General features: G+C 49.7%; 1 protein-coding gene across 1 annotated transcript in view; it reads left to right on the forward strand.

Annotated features, from left to right (window-relative positions):
- Positions 1–23,612, forward strand: part of LOC108941277 (neurobeachin-like) — a 227,076-nt gene that overhangs the window by 106,237 nt on the left and 97,227 nt on the right. The window contains exons 14-29 of the mRNA XM_029255523.1: positions 2,407–2,486; positions 3,605–3,667; positions 4,209–4,306; positions 4,707–4,799; positions 6,583–6,691; positions 7,139–7,220; positions 7,494–7,617; positions 8,463–8,655; positions 9,742–10,734; positions 13,358–13,575; positions 13,935–14,088; positions 16,088–16,268; positions 17,325–17,449; positions 18,477–18,584; positions 18,710–18,878; positions 20,727–21,180. Coding sequence (XP_029111356.1) covers positions 2,407–2,486; positions 3,605–3,667; positions 4,209–4,306; positions 4,707–4,799; positions 6,583–6,691; positions 7,139–7,220; positions 7,494–7,617; positions 8,463–8,655; positions 9,742–10,734; positions 13,358–13,575; positions 13,935–14,088; positions 16,088–16,268; positions 17,325–17,449; positions 18,477–18,584; positions 18,710–18,878; positions 20,727–21,180 — 3,244 coding nt within the window. The remainder of the gene's footprint in view (positions 1–2,406; positions 2,487–3,604; positions 3,668–4,208; positions 4,307–4,706; positions 4,800–6,582; positions 6,692–7,138; positions 7,221–7,493; positions 7,618–8,462; positions 8,656–9,741; positions 10,735–13,357; positions 13,576–13,934; positions 14,089–16,087; positions 16,269–17,324; positions 17,450–18,476; positions 18,585–18,709; positions 18,879–20,726; positions 21,181–23,612) is intronic.

Below are 23,612 nucleotides of genomic sequence, written 5' to 3' on the forward strand. Positions count from 1 at the left end.
ACTGCCCTTTGCATGTGACTTTGTAAGTGCCCCATGACAGACCAACGTTCATCACAGCTGTTAATGTGTCGCCAAGTAGAGCCATCCCATAGGTATGAGGGAGGACAAGGAGGTTCCCGTTGGGAGACCCACACAGCAGAGGTCTAGTTATGAGCGAGTGGTTGGGCTGTGTAGGCGCACCCCAATGGGCTAATGTCGGTTTCCAGTGTCCCGGGGCTGGATTAGCTTGATGCCAGACTCGGTTGTGATTGCATAGTGTTGCCCTCAAACCTCTGCTCTTTTTACAGTGCCAAGCGACAGCACTCTAATCTCATGCAGCCTCACGGTCACAGAGGATCGATTTTGGACGAGAATCCTGCAGTGTAGGACTTTTGTTCTACCTCTGTACTTCCTCTCTGATAATGATTTTTTTTAAATTGATTTACTGTTTAAGTTAATTGCGATAGCTGGCAGTTTATTTTTAATGAGAGTAAAGAATGGATTAAAAATGTAAATTCTGTTTTTCATGAGGGGGGCACGGTGGCGCAGCGGGCTTGGCCGGGTCCTGCTTTCTGGCGGGTGTGGGGTTCGAGTCCCGCTTGGGGTGCCTTGCGATGGACTGGCGTCCCATCCTGGGTGTGTCCCCCCAACCTTGCGCCCAGTGTTGCTGGGCTAGGCTCCGGTTCGCCGCGCCCCGGCTTGAGACAAGCAGTTTCACTCAGTTCATTAAAGCAATATGTAATTGCTTTATTTTAATAGCCAGTTTTACAGCTCCTGTTGAAACCTGTCTTAGATGTTCACTCTCAGGGTACTCACACATACTTTTAATTTTTGTGGGTCAGTGGTCAGGTACTAATTGCCAGTAGTTCACTACAGTTGTGTACAGTAATCCCTTACAGATGTGGAAAATTGCTCCGAGGCTTGGAGAACCTGAGTAATTTAGGAAAAGTTAATTCTGTAGCAGGGCGCGGTGGCGCAGTGGGTTGGACCACAGTCCTGCTCTCCGGTGGGTCTGGGGTTCGAGTCCCGCTTGGGGTGCCTTGCGACGGACTGGCGTCCCGTCCTGGGTGTGTCCCCTCCCCCTCCAGCCTTGCGCCCTGAGTTGCCGGGTTAGGCTCCGGTTCCCCGTGACCCCGTATGGGACAAGCGGTTCTGAAAGTGTGTGTGTGTGTGTGTGTGTGTGTGTGTGTTAATTCTGTAGCAGGGAGCACAGTGGCACAGCAGGTTTGGCCAGGGCCTGCTCTCCGGTGGGTCTGGGGTTTGAGTCCCGCTTGGGTACTTTGTCACTGACTGGTGTCCCGTCCTGGGTGTGTCCCTTCAGCCTTGCGTCTTGTGTTGCTCCGGCTCACCGTGACCCTGCTTGGGACAAGCGGCTTCAGACTGTGTGTGTATTTCCAGCATGCTGCAGTGGTCAAGAGAAACTTTGGATCTAAAGGTTATTGGAGACAGTTTTGTTAGTCCTGGTTCAGTAACAGTGCACTTCATAAATGTGTTTTTTAGATGAAATGGCACCAATAACAATGGCAGTAATGGTTTTTAGGTTGCTTCGAGCGACTGACAACACCGTAAGATGTGTAACTCATTCATTATGGTGTAAATCGTACAGTTTTAATTTATGAATCAACCTTTCGGTCAGAGAGATGAGTGTATTTTCTTGATGCGCATCTCCTACACCTGCTGGCTGCTGCAGCTCCACTTGGGAATTTATTTTGATTCATTGTCACGGTAAACTAAATGCGAGGCGCTGTATCGATTGCTCTGCTCCAGCAACGTGCTGGCGAAAGGCCTGGATGGTTTTAGCGAATTCTATTATTGGTGGTGCTCGCTTAGTACATAAAAGAATGAAAACGAAGAACGTAATGCGTTGAGAAGGCATCGCCAGGAAAGGACTCTCGGGACTCGTGCTCGGATTCCGGTATCACAATATCGCACGCGATCAATAATTATGGCCCTGCGCTTTGTCTTCATTATTTTTCGCAGACCGTAAATATCTTTTCAACCTTTGCCAACCTCTAATATGATGAGCTTTTTTAAGCAGAGGGATGAAAAGGTTTAGTAGATTCTTGACCAGATGAATGGATGAAAGTTTAAATCCGACTGAAACTACTTGACGAAGGACGCGGGGACATTTCGGCTTGGATTGGTGAGTGAGTAAGGTGAGAACGGACAGGGAAGAGTATGGAGGTGGTAGTGAACACACCGTAGTCACTTGTTCCTAACTGACGTGTTATTCAGGTGCAAATGCAAAGTAGCGTCGGCCGAGGACCATTTTGGCACTACGGCTGATGTCAGGCATACCCTCGATGCTGCAAAGTACACCTGGGGTGTGGATCTGCTCAGGGAAATGAAAGGGGTGGAATGTGCATTCGCTGTGCCTGTTCTTGCGCGAGGTGCCCTCCTTACATCCCTTTGCTGCTCTCTCTGCAGACGGACCTCGGCCCTCTCAGAAGGAGATCATATCCCTGAGAGCGTTCATGCTGCTGTTCCTCAAGCAGCTCATCCTCAAGGTGAGCCTCTCCGCTCTCAACAGAACCCCTGCAACGCGGTGCAATTCTATGAAAACGCGCAGTTTTAATTCCCGCATTAGTTGCTAATTGCGCTTGTGATCGGATGCTCGATATTCCATCGGTTGCTGTCATACCATCAAATTGTGTTTAGAGCCAAAAAAGGTGCCTTTACAATTAGAAGTGTGCCCTGGGAATGTTATGTAGAAGTCATTACTCCAGAAACAGGATTATCAAATGGTTTTTTTTTCTCTGATTCAAAAGTCTTCCTGCTTTGAATCGCTCAGTGAGTTTCTTTGGTGTGACTCAAATGCTGGATTTCACAGCCTCAGGCCTCCCCGTGCATAATTATCTTGACTTCCTCCTCCGCCGTGGTTTAGATCAGTCACCCCGAGGCACGATGGGGGGGAAAAAATCGCCGTTATACACTTGAATGTGATCATAGTCACATGAGGGGGGGTGCTAGTCTAGGCCCTAAAGCAATTACACTTCGGTCTGTTCCCTTTTCGGATGGAGAAGGATTTCAAATCTCAAGCATTCCTCAGTTTTCGAGAGTTTAAAATTTTTTGTTACACTGTATCTCTAATATTGAGTGACGGGCCAGAAACCCAAGGAAAATATGCATGAAATGTGCATTTCGGTAAGCGGCCCGTTTCAGACGGTGCCGTGTCTGCTTTTCCGGAATTAGCTCGGAGATCAACGGCGGCGGAGCCCCAACGCCCGAGGAAGCCTCTTTGAGTTCTCGTTGCCGTTTCGCTCACTCATTGCTCCAGTTTCGGTTGTTCCTCCTCTTTCGGTGTCACTGCGTACAACCCGTTCCTACTGCTCCACTCTTAGTGCGTACACACCTTTCGTACTTTGTCTACTTTACTCTTTATATTGCGTGGCTCCTTCCACCGTACACATCGCCCACACTGTGTGACTTTCGCTGACTTCAAGCAGTGCGGTAAAGAAGACTTTCAACCTTGCGTTGCTTGACGTTGCGTAGTTTCCGCCGATAAAAAGTTAACCTGAAAGGACTCCCATGTTTTTGTCCTTGGAGATATGAAGCAACGCAAATTATTGAAACGTTAACAAGAGAAAAGGATGGAAAGAGGTGCAATTTGCTTGTTGTTTTTCAGGATCGAGGGGTGAAGGAGGATGAACTGCAGAGCATCCTGAACTACCTGTTGACAATGCATGAGGCAAGTGGCCATCGCTGAGCACATGTAAATCAGTGTAAAATAGACTCCTGAGGAGCACCTGATAAAGAGAGATGAAGCAGATTCCAGTAGGCAGATCTGAAAGGCGGGGGCGCGGTGGCGCAGTGGGTCGGACCGGGGGTCTGGGGTTCGAGTCCCGCTTGGGGTGCCTTGCGATGGACTGGCATCCCGTCCTGGGTGTGTCCCCCCTCCCCCTCCAGCCTTACGCCCTGTGTTCCCAGGTTAGGCTCTGGCTCCCCGCGACCCCCTATGGGACAAGCGGTTCAGACAGTGTGTGTGTGTGTGTGTGTGTGTGTGTGTGTGTGTGTGTGTAAGAGATCTGAAAGGCTTGATTTTGGGGAGGGGGTGTTGCTAAGCGTTATCTTCATCGGCGTGAACGCAGATCTCACTAACTCATTAGCTGCCCGCTTGTTGGTCGGATGCACAGCGCGCCACCCGAGGGCTCGGAGTGTGGCCTGTGTTCTGTGGCGTTCTTCAAACGTTGCCTGACACGTTTTCCTCCCCAACTTGTGTTTTTCCACAGGATGAGAACATTCATGACGTGCTGCAGCTTCTGGTGGCCCTCATGTCTGAGCACCCTGCCTCCATGATCCCTGCCTTTGACCAAAGGAATGGAATACGGTAAACCCAAAAGAGAGACTCTGAGCCCTCAAGCAGCTGAACCCTTTACCTGACACCTCCGCCTTCGTTCAGCTTTTCGCCGAAATCCGCTCTACTGCAGTATTTTCGCGTTTACCTTAAATCCGATGTACATGAGCAAATATTGCATTTCTGCCGCGCTGTAAAAGACGTTTTAACGTTCCTCTCGTTATTTCAAGGTGTTATACTAATATTGCATCAGGACTTTCACGAAGATTCTTTTCATAAGCAAACCTTTGTCACTGAATTTTGGAAGACAAAGTTTATACTGACCTGTGCCAAAGATCCACTTTGCCTAATTATAGATTTAAAACTGTAATGTGGTTGTTACTCTTTTCTGATGTGAACTGCCAGCTTCTCTTAAACCTGTGTGTGTCTCCAGGGTCATCTATAAGCTGCTGGCCTCCAAGAGTGAGAGCATTCGGGTTCAAGGGCTCAAGGTCCTGGGCTACTTCCTCAAGCACCTGGGCCACAAGTGAGTTCTCAGCCAGAGACGCGTTCGTGCCGGAGAAACGCGCTGTCATCTTACCTTCTGCATGGGGGATGTCGATTTACTGTCTTTCCTTTAATGCGGAACTTCACTCTCAGAATATCGACTCTGCTTTAAATATCAATATCACAAATCTCCTCAAATGCACCATAATGTGACTCGAAAGTGGCTCAACTCAGTTTCTATAAACTCCCTCGTAATTCAGATTGAAGAGCGAAAATGTCTGTCTGGAGCGGTGCTGCGGATACTCGGTATCATGTACCCCGTCTCAGCGGTCGCATTAACCATATATATGTGCTCTAAATATCCCGGAAAATGCATCCCGCGAGGCCTCTGCGTGTGAGGCTTCGGTTCGGAACCTGTGAGCTCGGTGTGGAGGGTGCGAGCGGGACTAGTGGGGTGGATCTTGTGGTTGAGCAAACACTGGGGACACGTTTTTAATCAAGGAAAGAGAGAGCTTGAGGAGGTGAGATAGGAAGGCTATGGGTAGTGCTGCTGCCTCGCGATTCCAGCGCCGCGCGTTTGGATGCGGGTTCAAATCCAGCTCGGTTCGTGTCGAGTTTGAACGTTCCGCCTGCGTCTGCGTGGTTTTTCTTCCGGGTGTTCCGGATCCTTCCGCGATCCAGAGGCGTACGGCTCAGGTGGTTTGGTGACCAGCCGCGACGCTGCTTTGGACGACTTGCTCTGCAGATAATGGACGGGTGGGAAAACTTGCAATCGTAAGAATTCCGGACGGTAAAATCGGCTGGAGGTAAACATTTGAAGAACATCTGCGCCACGGTTCCTTTCCGCATTCCTAGCGAAGGAGGCGTTATAAAAAGCATCCAAGGTCATTGTTTATCGCTGCAAAAGCTGGTTTGGCTGTGTGCCAAGTGGTGTGGAAAATGAACCTACAAACATTCGGAATGGAGTGCGAACTTGTTTCCTTTGGGAGTGCCGCTTGGAGACCTCCGAAAGCGGACCAAGCGTCTGCTCGGAAAGACGTTGGAGTTCTGGTGTCCATCCGGATGCTTGAGGAGCAGAAATAAGCTAGGGCAGGTTGGAGGAATCATCTGGCTGCTTCCTCTGCGTTGCTCAGTTAAGAAGCTCGTTCGCTGTGCGCATCCGAAGGGTTTCCCTTGAGCGCACTTTGCCAGCTGGCTGAAATTCTCTGAGGCAGGAGAAGCAGAGGATTTTTAAAAAAAAAAAAAAAAATTTGAAATATTTACAGCTAGAACATTTTGAAGAGATAAAGTCGTCATCAGGGCGGCACGGTGGCAGAGTGAGTAACGCTGCTGTTTCACAGCACCTGGGTGGTGCGAGAGGATGCGGGTTTCATCCCCGCTTAGTCTGTGTGGAGTTTGCATGTTCTTCCCGTGTCTGTGTGGGTTTCCTCCGGGTGCTCTGGTTTCCTCCCACAGTCCAAGACATGCTCTTCAGGTTCCCCCATAGTGTGTGAGTGACAGAGTGTGTGTGTTCTACTGATATATGGATGATTGACCCAGTGTAAGTAGCGTATCTAGCAGTGTAAGTCACCACGGTGAATAAGGTATGTGGGCTCATAACACTACATAGAGTTCATTGGAAGTCTGCTAAATAAATAAGTGTAAATGTCATCATTTAAGAAGCTCCTCTTCCTTGCCACCAAGCATCCCCACCTGCGATACAACCTGCAGCTCGCTGCAACAGTCATTGTCCATGAGCACCTACGCGGGAGGCAGCAAGCCGGGGGGGGGGGGGGGCGCTTGGAAAGCTGTGATGGGACTGTGTCCTCTTGCACCCCCTGCAGGAGGAAGGTGGAGATCATGCACACCCACAGCCTCTTTACTCTGCTGGGGGAGAGGCTGATGCTGCACACCAACATGGTCACAATCACCACCTACAATACACTGTACGAGGTACGCCAGCCACCCCACCCCCCCCCCCCTTCTCTTGTCCTACATCAGCTGGATTCCAGTCCCACCCCGAAGAACCAGTCAGTATGTAATTTAAATCCTAGCAGCCCAGTTCAGAGCTTAATTGGGAAAATAAAATCTCCAACTGAACTTGTAAGCTTTGTTTATCCGTATTAATATTTGAGTGTTTCCGTGGAGCTCGAACCATTGCACGCGCTGCCGAGTGGTAAGAGCTGAGCAGCCGTGTTTTAGTGGGAGGAATGCGTTGTTTTGTGGGGTATCGAAATGTGTTCCTACAGGGATGCTTTCCGTTGCATCTGGTGCTCTAGTGCGTCCCTCTCTTCTAAAGTCACCCTGCTGGAAGTGTCAGTGAGTTTTCGAAACTGCTGTGAGCTGTGAGGAAAATGTGTCTCTCCTCTGGGACTCACTTCATGTCGTGTCCCGCCGTAGATCTTGACAGAACAGGTGTGCACGCAGGTGGTGCACAAGCCTCACCCGGAGCCAGACTCTACCGTTAAGATCCAGAACCCAAGTACGTGTTCGTCGTAATCCTTCTTAACGTTTCACTCCCGGTTGCACTTTTTTTTTTTCTTTATGTATTTAAGGTAATGTGGAATTTTTCTGTTGGAGGTAGAGAACAAACACAGGGTTGTCTTTGACCTTGGTGCGCGATGATTGTGGAAGTTGCAGTCAGTCGCAGCTGGCTGACAGCTATGTGTCTGCGCATGTGTGTGCGTGTGGGTGTGTCTCCATCTGCTTGTGCGAGGCTTTGGGCCGAGCCACGTCTTTCTGTCTTGTTTTTCAGTGATCCTGAAGGTGGTAGCCACCCTCATGAAGAACTCCACCCCCAGCACAGAGCTGATGGAGGTCCGCCGCCTTTTCCTGTCTGACATGATCAAGCTGTTCAGCAACAGTCGAGAGAACCGCCGGTGAGAGGGTGTCTCATTCCTCATCTGCCTCCCGCGCATCTCGCTCTTTGGGTATCGGAAATTCACGGACGCTGAGAAATGTGCCGTCTTTCATTTCTTTTTGCTGCCTTAATGTCAGCAAATACACTCAGTCTTGGAATTTCAGCTTATATCCACCACAGGACACCCCGTGCCCTTAGGATGTCCTGTGGTGGACATAAGCAGCCCTTAGCCATGTTGTTTGATTCATTTTAATACATTCATTCTTTCCTTTATTATCAATAACCGCTTTTTCCGAAGCAGGTTTGTGGTGGTCCAGAGTAAATCTTGAAAGCATAGGGGGTGAGGCCTGGTATACCCTGGACAGGGTGCCAGCCCACGTCAACACAATCGCACACGTTCACACAATTTAGTCACCCATTCGCTCAAAACACATATATTTAGAGTGTGAGAGGAAACCAGAGCACCTTAGAGAAACCCGCACAAGCATGGGGAGAACATCCGCACAGAATCCACAGCTCAGGAGCTGTGAGGCAGAAGCACTACCCGTTGTAGCAGCAGTAGTTGTAATAATAATAATAGTGATTATAATCGGAAATGTCATGCACAGATTTACAAAGATTTGCAGAAAGTCGCTTTAATAGGTTCGCTGGGCTCCCCCAGTGACTTAAAACATGACTTCTCAATCATAAGTGGTTCTTCATCCATCACTCTCCCCTAACCATTGTTATTGTCCTCGCATTGCCCCCCTGCTGTCCACTTTTGCTCAGATAGATTGATTTGTATTTGCTCGAGGCCACACAGCCTTGGAAATGGTCAGGACAGGAGTGGACTGCGAACTGATGTCGAGATCCACCGCATTTCAGGTGTCTCCTCCAGTGCTCCGTGTGGCAGGATTGGATGTTCTCCCTGGGCTACATCAACCCCAAAAACCCCGAGGAGCAGAAGATCACCGAGATGGTCTACAACATCTTCCGCATCCTGCTGTACCACGCCATCAAGTACGAGTGGGGCGGATGGCGTGTCTGGGTAGACACCCTGTCCATAGCTCACTCTAAGGTGAGAGCGGCGGTGCTGCTGTAAGGAAAGTGGGGAAACACTCCCCTCTGCTGGCCAGTGGGACAAACTGCTTTTACAGCCAGCATCAACTGCAGGCTTTCAGACTCTTCCTTCAGCACCTGCCAGTTGTGCAGTCAAGGTTGTCTCTATGCATTGCTTTTGTTAAAAGGTGTTATTCCAGGAAATGCACCGCTTTCACTGTCATATGCATGAGTGACCCAGTGTAAGTAGTGTATCTAGCAGCGTAAGTCACCTTGGTGAATAAGGTGCGTGGGCTTAATACAGGTAATAAAAATGTGCAATAACACGAAGACGACGAACGAATATGAATGCGACTTCATGTGAATGAAATTGTTAAAAGTGACTTTGATCACCCATATAAAAGACCAAAGACAACAGCAGTCTTAACCCGACGTTACAGTTCGATTTTCCTCAACAGCAACTACATATAACAACAATCAGTTTTTAATTTCTCTGAGTGTACAGTTGCCAAAAAAAAGTGGTTCACTCCATTTTTTTTTTTAATTTTTCACGTTGTGTTTTCATAGGGAATGACGATAGATTCATCCGGGAATTCTTACCATCAGCGAACAAAATACTGCTCATAGTCAAAGTATTCTCCTCTTTGTTTGTGAGCCCATTTAGATTTAAATGGCAAAAAAAAAAAATGCCCTTAACTTATAGCGGAGTTTATTTATCGGAACTGCTAACATCGTCCTTGGCCAGTCAGATCATTGTGAAAATGTTGCAGTAAACCCCCCCTAGGAGTTCACACACCATCCCGGGGTTGTGCCGGAGGCTGTATTTCAGTGGCAGCTGTTTATTGTTATAGTTTTGGGTGGAAAAAGGACAGGATGGGTCCTATTCCCTTCAATATGATTTTTTTTTTGTTGTTTGAAAGTCACTGGTGGGAGGTGGGCAACATACGATTATCGTGTGGGCGTCATTTTCCGGTATATTTTTGAGCTCATTGTACCGAAACGTAATTTTCCGTTGGTGTTTTTCGTTAAATTCTCGTTTAGCTCTTCCCTTATTAGGGACGGTAAAACTTGGAGGACTTTGAGCTTGTTCGTTTTCGTTGTTAAGGTGACCTACGAGGCCCACAAGGAGTACCTGGCAAAGATGTATGAGGAGTACCAGCGGCAAGAAGAGGAGAACATCAAGAAGGGGAAGAAGGGTCTCGTCAGCACCATCTCGGGCCTGTCCGCCCAGGCCTCGGGCATCAAGGGCGCCATCGAGATCCGAGAGATGGACGACGGCTCGCAAACGCAGACGCCCGAGAGCGAGGCGGACTACCCGGAGAGCGGCGATTCGCGTAACCTGCTGGCGGAGGGAAAAGTGCCCGACGAGCTGGGGCCGGCGGAAGCGCCTGTGGCGGGGGTTCGAGTGGAAGTGCACGATCTGCTGGTGGACATCAAGGCGGAAAAGGTGGAGGCCACCGAGGTGAAGCTGGACGACATGGACCTGTCCCCCGAAGCCCTGGGCCTGGCGGACAGCGGCTCGCTGGTGGAGGTGGACTCCCTGCTAGACAACGTGTACTGCGCCGCCGTGGAGAATCTCGGCGGCGCCGTTGCCATCGGCGCCCTCGTCCCCAAGGAGAGCGCGGAGGACAAGGACACCGGCCCTCTCATCACGCTGGCTGATGAGAAGGACAGCGTGCCCAGCAACAACGGCTTCCTCTTCAGCAAGGTGGCCAGCGGCCCTGATGAGAGGCTGCTTTGCGAGCTCGCGGCTGCCGAGCGGCTCACGCTGCCCTCCCCGGAGCCCCCTTCCAGCGACCTGGGCCTGCTGGCCCGCATGGCGGGCGGCTCAGACCTGCCCTCCGCCCCCAGCCTCCTGGAGGACGCGGACTTTAAGCTGCACGACGCCCTAGGGGATCTGGGTGCCGTGGGCGAGGCCGATCCCGCGCCCAAGGTTGTCGACTTCGCCGCGGGGGGCGCGGCGGGGCCCGATGGAGACGCCCCTGCGGTGAAAGCGGGGGGTAGCGTGGATGCGGCCAGCACCAATTCCGACACCGAGAGGTCCGACGATGGCAAGGACAAGGTGATGAAGAAGATACAGACCACAGCCACCACTCAGGTTTGGGGAAGAGCGCTTCGTTGTGATGCGTCAGCGTGTTCGTGCGAGCGCTTCTCAGGGTGGGGGTTTTAGCGGCGCCGCCTGCGACGCCTTTCCGTCCCGTGCGTTTGAGTTTCGCAAGCCGTTTCGGCGTTGACGTGTTGGCCTCTGTCGAATGTCGACCTTCGGTTCCTACGTGGTGCTCGGTCGCACGCGGCGCTGAACACGCCAGTCCATTGCAAGGCGCCGCAAGCGGGACTCGAACCCCAGACCCGCCAGAGAGCAGGACTTGGCCAAACCCTCTGCACCGCCTCACCCCCTCGTTCCGCACAAATTTTTAAGAAAATTAAAACGGGGCACATTGAGGTTTTAGCTCAGGCTCCCTCCACTTCCTGGGTTCAGGCTCTCCCCTGCCCCAAATTCTGGGTCCCCCCGCCCCGGGTTCAGGGTCCATCCACCCCGGGTTCAGGGTCCATCCACCCCGGGTTCTGGGTCCATCCACCCCAAGTTCAGGGTCCCCCCCTGCCCCGGGTTCAGGGTCCATCCACCCCAAGTTCTGGGTCCATCCGCCCCGGGTTCTGGGTCCATCCACCCCGGGTTCTGGGTCCCTCCACCCCTGGGTTCAGGCTCTCCCTTGCCCCAAATTCTGGGTCCCCCCGCCCCGGGTTCAGGGTCCCCCCCTGCCCCGGGTTCAGGGTCCATCCACCCCAAGTTCTGGGTCCATCCGCCCCGGGTTCTGGGTCCATCCGCCCCGGGTTCTGGGTCCATCCACCCCGGGTTCAGGGTCCATCCACCCCAAGTTCAGGGTCCCCCCTGCCCCAGGTTCAGGCTCTCCCCTGCCCCAAATTCTGGGTCCCCCCGCCCCGGGTTCAGCATAGAAGTAAATACCAAAAGCGTTCTGGTTTGGAAATATGGACCTTAGAGAACTCAACTGCAGGGTGTTTTTTTTTTTTTTTTTTCCCCCCCACTTCCCCCTCCCCTACGGGTTCATGCAGTAAAAGCATGCGTATAAAGTATATTTCTTATCGTTCGCCCTGCTTTCACTTTTTTTGCACTGAAATGGTTTTACTTAACATCTCAGACTGTCATGGAATTTAGTTTGAATGTACGCACATGCTTTTATTTCTTCCAAGTGTCTGTACAAAGAGCACGTTGGGAGACGACTCCAAAGAGAAACTCACTGAACAATGCATCTGATCTGCGCGCGTGTGTGTTGTGCCGTGTTAGATGGAAGGGAACATGAATATTCGTAAGTGGGAAAGGACCAAAATACCGCACCGGTGATGTGAGTACAAAGGGCGTGCGCTGAAACAGTTTATACACCCGACAACTTGGAGGTAGCGCAGGGGTATGAAGAAAAGAGGGGTCCGAGGAGCTGCTAGGTAACAACAGTCCCATCTCATGCACAACATGATCCCATCAGACAAAAAAACAACACATCTGCTTCATCACTACTCATTTGTTTCTGATAATTTCGCTTTTTGTCCTTTTTCACATTCCCGTTTTCCGTAAAGCATTTTTACAACACTCTCAACATTTTTTTTTTTTTAAAATCAGTTCGCTGACAAACATTCGTTGGTTTTCATATTGATGACTGTCATAAACACAGTGAAAGAGGACAGCTAGTGATGTAGGGGTTAGAGCTGCTGCCTTTGGACCCAAAGGTTGAAGGTTTGAGTCTCACCTCCAGTTGTAGTACCCCTGAGCAAGGTACTTACCCTAAAATGCTCCAGTAAAACAACCCAGCTGTATAAATTGGTAAGTAACTGTAAGCAGCCTAGCGTTGTGTCACTTTGGAGAAAAGCGTCAGCTGAATGAGTAAAAGTAAAGAAAAATAATTCTGATGCTAGTAGGTTGTGCAGATTACCTCAGGTGGTTCTACTCAGCAGTCTGTTTGAATGTTTAAAATGAAAGTCTTCGACCCGTAATAGCACAGATGTTGTGGGAGGACTGGTGTTGGTAGCACAAAGAGCTCTTTTCCTTAAATTTTGCTTTAGAATTGGGACATAGGTAGAGAAATATTAATGAAACGCTGAGATTTATCACCCAAAAAATTTCAACAATGGTGTTTAAAATATTATTAATGACAATTAAGGGGGGGGCGCAGTGGCGTAGCAAGTTTGGCCTGTTCCTGCTCTCTGGCGGGACTGGGGTTCGAGTCCTGCTTGGGATGCCTTGCAATGGACTGGAGTCCCGTCCGGGGTGTGTTCCCTCCCCCTCCAGCCTCATGCCCTGTGTTGCCGGGTTAGGCCCCGTTTTGCCACGACCCTACTTGGGACAAGCGGTTTCAGTCAACGTGTGTGTGTGTGTGTGTGTGTGTGTGTGTGTGTGTGTGTGTGTGTGTGTGTGTGTGTGAGAGACATCATCTTAATTACTGGGGAAAAAATAGATGCCCTTCAACACCTACGTATATTTGACAGTGCTCTGCTTATTTTTTCAGGGCTACATTTTCACGTTGCATTTAACATTTTTGTCAATCTGCACAAGTTTATTCACCAATTATGGCACTAATAAGTTCAAATGGGTGTTGAACTGTAGCGTTTGTAGCGTCGTAATGTTCGTAGTGCGAATTGTAGTGTTCTTTAGCACTGTTCTTGGGAAGTGGGGCCCTCACCGAGATAGCGCTCATTTCCTCACCCAGCAGACGGCGCACGGGCGGCCGATCGGCCACATGGAGCGGGATCTGCGCGTGGACCTAGGCTTCCGGGGAACACCCATGACGGAGGAGCAGAGGCGCCAGTTCAGCCCCGGACCGCGGACGACCATGTTCCGCATACCCGAGTTCAAGTGGTCACCCATGCACCAGCGTCTGCTCACTGACCTGCTCTTTGCCCTTGAGACGGACGTCCACGTGTGGCGGAGGTCAGAGGTCTGGGCTTGTCACGGGGGTACAGCGGGGCCTCTGCTGGATCTGGAAGCCGCTGCTCTAGTCACCCACCCTGTTCACGAGCTACAATGCTTCCAATCGCCTCCTCCACACACATTAATAAGGCAATAGAGTGAAATGAGTGTAGCTTTGTGCAGCGCTAGGTTTGGAAAACGGCGTTCTGACTGCTCACACAGCATGTACCGACCTCTGCACCTGCAGGTTCGCAGCAGGCAGCAGTCCGTTTAGTCCTCGGCGTGCGTCGCTTCCGTTTGCTGCCGTCTGATCCTGTTGCGCATCGAGACTGAACTTTCAAATGTCTCTCTCTCTCTCTCTCTCCGCCCCTCTTCTGCAGCCACTCGACCAAATCCGTGATGGACTTCGTCAACAGCAACGAGAACATAATATTTGTGCATAACACGATTCACCTCATCTCCCAGATGGTGGACAACATCATCATCGCCTGCGGAGGGATACTTCCGCTTTTGTCGGCGGCCACCTCGCCCTCTGTGAGTAGGGCCGCGCGCTGCCGCATGCTCAGGACCCGCACGATTTCGCCAAGTCTGACACGAGTGTGATTCGGCGGCCGTCAGACTGGCCCACGTGCTTGGCTGTACTCGGATGTGCTTAAAACGCCCATTTCTGACCGACCGAAGTCTTACTTTGCAGTATCTACGTTTAATTTCATTTATTATTTGCTTCTTAATGAGCCCTGGGACTCGATCCACATCTAGCTCTGTTTTGTGCTGGCATTTGCAGACTTTCTCGACCTCTTGATTTTAACGTTCTGTTGTTGATTTTTTTCTTTCTGTCACCTTGTGTGTTTATTTTGTTTGTTGCATGTCAAGGGTTCGAAGGTTAGTACCATTTTATTTGTCTAGCAGTTTGTGATTTGCGTTTATGTGGTGCGGCTGAAAAGATGTTGATTCCGTGTTAAATTCCTGGTTTATGCAGGAGCTTGCAAATAATGTCCTTGAACTTTTGCTCCGCGCATAAAGCACCTGATGTCGTACGGGCGTTGGGTTCAACGACGCAGAATTAGGTGCCATCGCTTATTTTAAGCGGCGGACCCTACGAACGTAACTATACGCTCAAATGTGTTTTTTACCTTTTGTTTGTTACCTTTCTTTGCTATGCGAAGATAAAGAATAACTCTGCGCTGTGAACGCAGGCTAAATGCCTCTTAAGGCGCAGTTTAATGCGTTCGTTGACGTCTGGTAAGTCTCGACTCGATACTGACTTTCCCTAAGAAGAGAAGGGAGGAGCGTTCCTCCTCTGAAAATTGATCTGAAACCCTTTGACTCGTCAGTCCCTGAGAAACTGGTGATGTTTCGGTCCACACAGAAACCCAGAGACCTGCCTCTGGCTGCAAGTATTTGCGTTATTTACACATTTTACCGGAGTCGGATATTGAACAATGGGTTATTCTTTCTTCCGGTCTCCAGTAATACTAGTGATTCTAGCGTCGTATCACTTGCCAGCTCTGCTCTCACCAGTCTAGCATAACCATTTGATACATCAGTGCCACTAAAATGTTCATGTTGCTTTTCTAGAATTTCACATCCGTCTCTAATCAAATAAATGTGGATTTAACCAACCGCCTCTTAGAGAATCTGATGGGAAAATTTTTTTTTACACCGAGTTTAAATTTTTATCCGCTTCGTTTCTCATTGCTATTTTATTATTTTGACCCTCATCTGCGGAAAATAAGGCGTATCTTAGTTATGCTTTCGGTAAGGATGCTTCTGCTCTTGCGGAAGTCTCGTTCTGAGATTTTCTATCAGAATAATTCATGGTAAAAGTGAAGTTATCTGCTGCACGTTCGAATGACATTTTGAGAGGTATTAAAAATGGAAATGACAATAAGCGCTAGTGATATGAGGAATAACTGTAGTTTACTCCAGCTGTCTCTCGAATAGATGTTTTGGGAAAGGAACAGAAAATGACACATTGAGGAAGGTAGGAGAAAGGCTGCTGGTGGTGTGCGCGGTCTGCCATGTGTACGGTGAGTGAGTTATGCTGCTAGCGCTCTGAGCTCTAAGGCCATCTCCCTCTGCGACGCCAAGGGGAGCCGGGATCGCTCCCAGAAAGTGGCAAAGACTGGCCAGGCAGCCCCTGCCCCCGGGAGCGCGGGGGGTGAGGTGCGTAGACCCACACTGACTGCGCTCTTCCCGTTCCTGCGTTCACATCACCGACAACCTCGCCTCCCCCCCCACATACACACACAGGCACTTTCTACCTGCCTCTGGAATCAGGTTGTGAATCGAGGCGCCGCGGTCACCCAGCATGCTTAAGTCCACCTTTCGGGGAATGCAGAAGGCACGTTTGGCGTGTTTGTTGACGGAGGCCGAGATCGTCCGTCTGGTCCGCGGGCATCGGCCTGCGCAGCGCATGCTCCGAGTTGCATGACCCAAGTGGGGCTGAATGACGAAGAGCGCTTTATAGAAGTGATCCGAACTGAACCGAACGAAGGAGGTCTTACCGCAACTGTCTTCGCCCCATCGCCAGACGGAGCTGGAGAACATCGAGGCCACGCAGGGCATGTCCTCGGAGACAGCCGTCACCTTTCTGAGCCGCCTCATGGCCATGGTGGACGTGCTGGTGTTCGCCAGCTCCCTCAACTTCAGTGAGATTGAGGCAGAGAAAAACATGTCCTCCGGAGGGCTGATGCGGCAGTGCCTAAGACTGGGTGAGTTTTTTGCGTGTCCTGTAATGTAACGTAAACGTTTATATGTATCTCAAAAAAAAAAAAAAAAATACTAGGAAGGTGATCGGGGATCGTCGATATTCTGAAAGTTTTATGCAGCTACTCGTGCGATGAACATTGGTTCCTATGGTTGAAACAAATTAACCGTACTTAAGAATCACGCATCTGCATCTGTCTCCTTATCCTAATGTAATGTACATATTGTATTTTCTATGAGATGTACATTGCTTTGGAGAAAAGCGTCTGCTCAATGAATACGTTTAAGTGTGCGTGTGAGGAAATGTCAGTCTCCCTAGGCTGGATCAAGCCCAGGTCTTCTTCTTGGCAATGAGCTTTTTCCGTGTCCTTGATTTACGTCATTTATCCGTTCGTGAGTTCCACTGTGGACATGGGGACAGTCCTTCGTGCCCTCGGAGGAGATCAGATCGACGACGGGTTGCTCTGCGGCCTGCGGTTGAAGCAGCAGCAGCCGCCTGTTAAAACACAGAGGGAACATTTCCTGCCCCGTTATTACATTACTTTTCCATTGTTGTCCATCAGTCAGTTCCTCAGCAACGTTTTCCTATGATCTGCATCCCCGTTGCGCCCATACCTCTTCTTGCCACGTGCTTCCGTTGCATTCGTAATGCTTATGCTCGTTTTAGCCCATCGCTACATTTCTTAATCCCAGCGATGGAACCTGACAGCCTTTACTGAAAAGAGGTCTAGTCTTTGGGTTGAATGGCCTCAGCTGGAAGTAGCTCCAGCTGTGGAACAGCTGGTAGTGTGGTGGTTAGAGCTCCTGCCTTTGGACCCAAAGGTCACAGGTGTGATCCCTACCTCCCGCTGTAGTACCCTTGAGCAAGGTACTCTAAAAAATTGCTTCAGTAACCTTCCCCAGCTATATAAATGGGTAAATAATTGTGGGTAGACTAACATTGTTATTCACTTTGGAGAAAAGCTAGATGAATAAATGTAAGTAGCGAGTTTTGTGTTGCCGTTTGGTACGGCCTGCGGATGTGCGAGAGCTGCGGCCGCATTGACCCTTCCTCTCCCTAGTATGCTGCGTGGCCGTGAGAAACTGCCTCGAGTGCCGGCAGAGGCAGAGGGACCGGACTACCAAGCCTTCTCTGGCCAACAGCAAGACCCCGGACAACTTGCAGGGCATCGTTGCAGGCAGCAAGGTATCCTACCGACCCTCTGACCCCTCCCAGGGAACCTGATGCATGTCATCTCCCATCATCCGTCCTAATCCGTATCATCTTCTACGTCCCGACGTAGGCTGTTAACCTTACTACGGTTTGGCTTTTGTCACTCGGAAGCAGAAATGTTATATTGCTCTGCGCTCGGTCGGAATTAAAACGCAGCGGTTACGCCGTAGAGCCGATATAACGCGGACGGCAGAGCCCAGACTTTCGCTCGGCGTTATGAGCGAGTCCGCGTTGTAACGAGTTTCCAGTTTTGACGAAGGTTGAAGGAATCTGAAATCCAGTTTGCTGCTGAGAGAAGATTAACGTACGTAAAAGCAACCATCTGCGCCCGTGCGTGAGGGGAAAATAAGCGACGCGTCGCAGCGTACACGCTTGGACATAACTAATAACGCCGAATAAAGTGCAGTTCGGGAGTTTTTGCAACATCGTCGACTTGACGGTCTTTGCAAATTGTCAATTCAACGTCCGAGCAATTTAAAGTCACTGCTTCGGAGCAAGAGAGCAAAGTTACACCAAAAGATTGCAGAAATAATAGGGTTTGCAGTGTGTGACAAAAACAACATACATCTACGCAGCATCACTCCAGAGGTTTTTAAGAAAATGTCTTTTTTTTTTTTTTTTTTTTTTTTTTTTTTTTTTTTTTTTATTTTTATTTTTTTTTTTTTCACCATAGGTATGTGTCGTACTATAGCTTTATTGCAGAACTTTACCTTTTGGCTTTCGGAAATGTGTTTGGGAACCACTCGGATTTGGAACAGGTAGAAGGGAGTTGATTTTTAAAAAAAAAAAAGTGGGCTCCAATCCCTCGTTGTATCGAGCTATGTTGTATCGGGTCTATAGCGTACCGCGACTGTGTTCATCTCACCTATCATTGACATTACATCAGTAGTTTTGCTGGGGGCACTTAGTCATTTTTATTTGTTATAATCATCACTTGCAGGTGCGTCCAGTGAGACCCAGTGGGTTTGAAAGTTGTGCTGTTGTACTATTTCCTGTTTAGACTGCCATAGAGAATGTCTCCAGTAACCTTTCTCCCATCAAGGACCCCGACAGACTTCTGCAGGATGTGGACATCAACCGACTGCGTGCGGTCGTTTTCCGTGACGTGGTGAGTGTGCGCACATCTGCCCAGGTGTCCAACTTTGGGGAACTGTTCAGGTAACAGGAGGTGAAACGCTGCTGTTGTCCCCCCCCCCCCCCTCCTCCACACACACTCCCCCTGCTGCCCTGCAGGATGACAGCAAGCAAGCCCAGTTCCTGGCTCTGGCTGTCGTCTACTTCATCTCCGTCCTCATGGTGTCCAAGTACAGGGACATCCTGGAGCCGCAGCGAGAGACACAAAGGGCTGGCAGCCAGTCCACGCGCAGCATTCGACAGGAAATCAATTCGCCTACTAGCACAGGTGCGGTCGAACCCTTTCCGCTATTGTTCACATTTGATTCCATCACTCACCCCCCCCCCGGCCCTCACTTCCTCCCAGTTTGACAGTAAATTCACATTAGTTAGAAATGTCTGCCTGGAAAACCTCTTTTCTGCTCCCTCGCCATGACTTATTCATAGATTTCACTTAATTGCAATGCATAAAATTAAATCCAAAGCAAGGGATCTTATCGCGTGCATCCCCAGTTGTGTTCAACAAGCTGTATCTGTGCCTCGGGGGATCAACTTGTCTTATCGAAGGAAAAGAATAAAACGAAAATGATTCCGTGACGTTGTGAGAAGAGCGAAGGGATATTGAGGGTTAATTTTGGAAAGCAAAACTACAGATAGCGGAAGCATAGGTTGCTGTTGTTTCTGTAAAGGGAGAAAGTGATGCATTGAATCAGGGTGAGAAACTCCCTCGAAGGAAGGAAAGGAGGGATGCCAGCCTGCGGGCAAAAAGACGAGCGAGGAGAAGAGGCGACGGGACGGACAAGAGCGGCGAAAGGGGCAGTAGCGGTGAAAGGGAGGACGGACAGCAGCGGTTACAGGGCGAGCGGCTGAGGACGGAGTGCAAACAGAGAGGGTGAGGATGTGGTAGGGATGGAGAGGGTAGGATGGAGAATCACCACTGGGGCAGCCTGGGGGAGGTGCGCTGTAGAGGAGCCATGCTGCTATTTCTATCCCACCTGTCAGCTGCGATTAGGCAGGCAATCCACCACCGGAGAATGGGCTCATGGAGGCCCACACTGCTCTCATAAACCGGAGCAAAAGGGCACGCCTTCAGACAGCCTACGCCAGACTGGCGTGCGCGTGATCCGCCTGGAAGCCAGACATTGCCTGCGGTTCAATGAGGCAGGGCAGGCCTCCTTGCTGCCCTCACATAAATATTCATGATGCAGACCAAGCATCTAGGAAAAGGCTGAGCTGTGGCTAGAAGGGTCGCGTAACTCTAGTAAATCTGCTGGTTTTTAGTTTTTCCGTTAAATTGTATGAGTCACAAATCTGCTGATTTTTTTTTTTTTTTTAAATGGGGGGGTGCGGTGGCGCAGGCGCTGTCTGAAACCGCTTGTCCCGAGCGGGGTCGCGGAGAGCCGGAGCCTAACCCGGCAACACAGGGCACAGGGCTGGAAGGGAAGGGGACACACCCAGGGCATGACGCCAGTCCATCGCAAGGCACCCCAAGCAGGACTTGACCCCCAACAATAATAATAAAATGAATATTATAGTAATTCTCTTTTACCTTTTAAACTTATCAAAGTGCTTTACAGTTGCAGTCGAGATATCAAGTGCAATAATAAAACAAGGACAAGTTCATAATAAAAGTCACCGAAAAAGATATAAAACGCTAAATCGGCAAAAACGACCATAAATGCAATGCAAAGAAATAAATGCAAATAATTGTAGGAAATCATGAGAGAGAAAGGGAAGAGAGAGGAAGCTCGCAGATGTGTCGCCGGAAAGCAATTCTGAAAATGTTGATCTTAAGCCTTGATTTCGAAAAGGCCGGAGCTAAATGAATGAATAAATAAAAATTGCCTGATGTTTTCGTGAAGGGAACTCCACAGTTTGGGGCGGCAGCAGCAGCAGCAAGCAGAATTTTCCTAAGGATTTTTTAGTTACTTAGGACTTGTTTTGCCTAATGAAGGATAGCTAGAGATGGCCTTGGCCCCTTTAAGCATACAGTAGAAACACAATCCCACTCACTGGCTACATAGACATTCTGGGAGAAATTACTGGGGACGCATCTCCTCCCTCCTCCTCTGGATAAGGCTGTGGGCCTGGGAGGGTACTGACTCCTGCTTTTTTTTGTTCACTTCCATTGTCACAGAGAGCCCCCCCATGTTCTCAGAGACCGTGAAGGAGCATCTCACCCCTGTGGAAGAGCTGCCGCTGGAGGGCTCTCTGCCGCACACTGACTCGGGCATCGGCGAGGAGCACTCTCCCAGCGTGCCTAACGGGACAGAGGTGGAACCTGGAGGCGGGTCAGACATGGCGGGCGAGCTGCTGTGCGTGCTGCCGCCCGAGGCGTCCCGCTCCCGCGAGAGTCTAGCCGAACCCGTCGTCGCTGCCGCCGGCTCCTCGGAGGCGCTCAAGCCGGCTCCCTCCATCTGCAGCGTCTCCCAAGGCAGCAAGGGTATCAATGTGAAGGAGATCCTGAAGAGCCTGGTGGCAGCCCCTGTGGAGGGCCCCGAGATGGGCCCCGAACCCCTGCCCTACCCAGACCCAGCTGTCAAGAGAGAGACCCAGAGCACCTTGCCCATGCAGTTCCATTCCTTCGACAGGTTAGATCTTATTTGGTTCACCACATACGTACAGGACCGGAGAGCGCTCGCAGTTCACCGCATATACTGTATGTGATTTTACATGACAGCGGTCTCATGTACGGTCACCTACATCCGGTTTGTACGCAGCCAGAATTTTAAAAAGGTGCTATCTGGCTAAATAGAAAAGCACTTTTATGCTCAATTTTACTGTCTGATTGGCCTGATATGTTAATTTGTACCACAGTGATTTTTTGAGTGAGGGCTGCTATAAAGGTAACTGTAAAGCATCTGCATGACAATTCTTTATAGCTCTGATATGCGTTGATGGGTTTTTAAATGTGTATGGTATGTCTGTATTGTGCCAGTCAGGACTTTATCCTTTGTTTTATTCTTGTCAAACATGCGAGCAAATATTTCAATTTGATGTTCCAATCAGACAGTGTGAAACTCGCTTTTTTGGCATGAGTTTTATGAACGGTAATATCTTTGTTAATTTGTGCTTCCGAAAAATTTGGCTGAGAGGTTCGCATCTGTTTGGACTGGCTGCTATTGCCGATTATATAGAGGGCACAGATTTGGCGACTGACAGCGCAGGAATCGGTGACGCCTCCCTGCGCCCCTCCTTCCGACTCTGTAGAACCACGCGCGCTGTCGTAGATGTCGGATTAACACTGAAGCCTCCCGCACGTTTCTCAACTGTCCGTCTTTCCAGGGTCCCTCAGAAATGCAGCAATCACATTTTTCACTATACAACCCTCGTTATGTTTAACGCATCGCTGTATTGGAAATTCAATACCTCTATAATCTACCGTGTCCCAGCGTTTTATATAGATGGTTGAGAAGCTCCAGAAAGGGAAAACAAATACATTTTAGGCACACAGTGAAGACCGCAGCGGTTAAAGTCGCCACTATGGAAGAGCCTCTGTGGAAAAAGCAGGCGGTGGGGGGGATCGGCCATGAAGATGGTTCGTCCCGCACCCCAGCCCCATGGCAGTAATGTATGCAGCAAAGGGGAAGGGAGCTGAGTTGATATTGATGGTGGGGGTTGGGGGTTGGGGGGGGTAGATTAGGGTCTCTAGGGCATTCATGACAGATTAAACAGAAGCGGTCGTGCGCACCCTGGCCTGTCGTCCTCAGCGCTCAGGGCCTTAATGGGAGCTGGCATCCTCGAACGGGCAGCGGCGGCCTGCGGTATTATTTTTGAAATGCTTTCACACAAAGTGCCAGGGTCCCTGGGAGCACGCAGCTCCGCCTCGTGCCGCGGCGCTGAGCGTTGCCGGGAGGGGGGGGTAGCAGATTGCGACGTGATTGTGTGCCACCTGCCAGAGACGGGGCCGCCGTCGTGGGCGGAGCTCTTCCGTCCCCCGTCAGGATCAGCACTGATTGGCAGCGACAGCGTCAAAAAAAATCCCCTTCAAAGACCCCAAACTCCCGCTCCTCGTTTTCTGTCTGCGAGTAAAATTTCTCTCATAGATAGGTTCCCCATCATCTTGTGAATGTTCTGTCCTAGAATCTCCACATTATCTCTTTATTCCTGCTTTTCTCACAAGTGCACAATATTTTTCAGTACTCCCGTGCCCCAGAAAGTTCAAATAAATCTCAGTAATTCACATTTATCTGACACTTTTCTCCAAAGTGATTTACAGCATTAAGGTTATTAGCTTACAGTTATTTACCCCTTTTTACAGCTGGGTAATTTTACTGGGGTAAGTACCATGCTCAAGGGTACTACAGCCAGAAGTGGGATCAAACCTGTGACCTCAGGGTCCAAGAGCAGCAGCTCTAACCACTACGCTACCAGCCGTCCCTGTTTTCTAACCTGAGTTTTGTGTCTGAGGTCTGCCTTTTGTTATTTCTGTATCTCAGGAGCATCTTCAGCAATATCATAATGTCATTTTCTGCAGAGGTTTTAAAAAAAAAAAAGCTGCACTTTCGGCTTCAGCTATGTACAGTAATAGAAATCCCACTTAATTTTCCTGTGTTAGTATTAAATAATTCACGTTATAATGAATCAAAGAACATCTGTAGCACCAGGGTTTAAATGCCCGTTTGTCACCAGTTGTGGATTTTATATATCAACAGAATAAACCCGCCTGCCGTTTAATAGACTTTTAAGTATCCTGTGGAGGATTGACTGCGTGTTTATTTTTTGTCGTAACGCTCGTTAATGGCGAGAAAGGTTTCGCGCGGCCTCTTCGCAGCTGCGCGTCGCTTGACGGCGCCGAGATCTCAAACCCGCAGAGCCCATTAATATTTATCTCCGAAATTAAACCTTGCTTTGTTCAAGGCAACTCGATTAAGACAATCCTATTAATAAAATATGGGTTGGATAATCTATACATCTTTCATGAACGCTCCGCAAATTAATAATTCATCGAAAACGGTCCCGTGTTTTCAACAGCCTGTAAATCACACGGTCGCCGGGGTTCAGATGTCGGCGGTAACATCGG

The sequence above is a fragment of the Scleropages formosus genome, chromosome 10 (genome assembly GCF_900964775.1).
Source record: "Scleropages formosus chromosome 10, fSclFor1.1, whole genome shotgun sequence".
In the NCBI taxonomy this organism is placed as follows: domain Eukaryota; kingdom Metazoa; phylum Chordata; class Actinopteri; order Osteoglossiformes; family Osteoglossidae; genus Scleropages; species Scleropages formosus.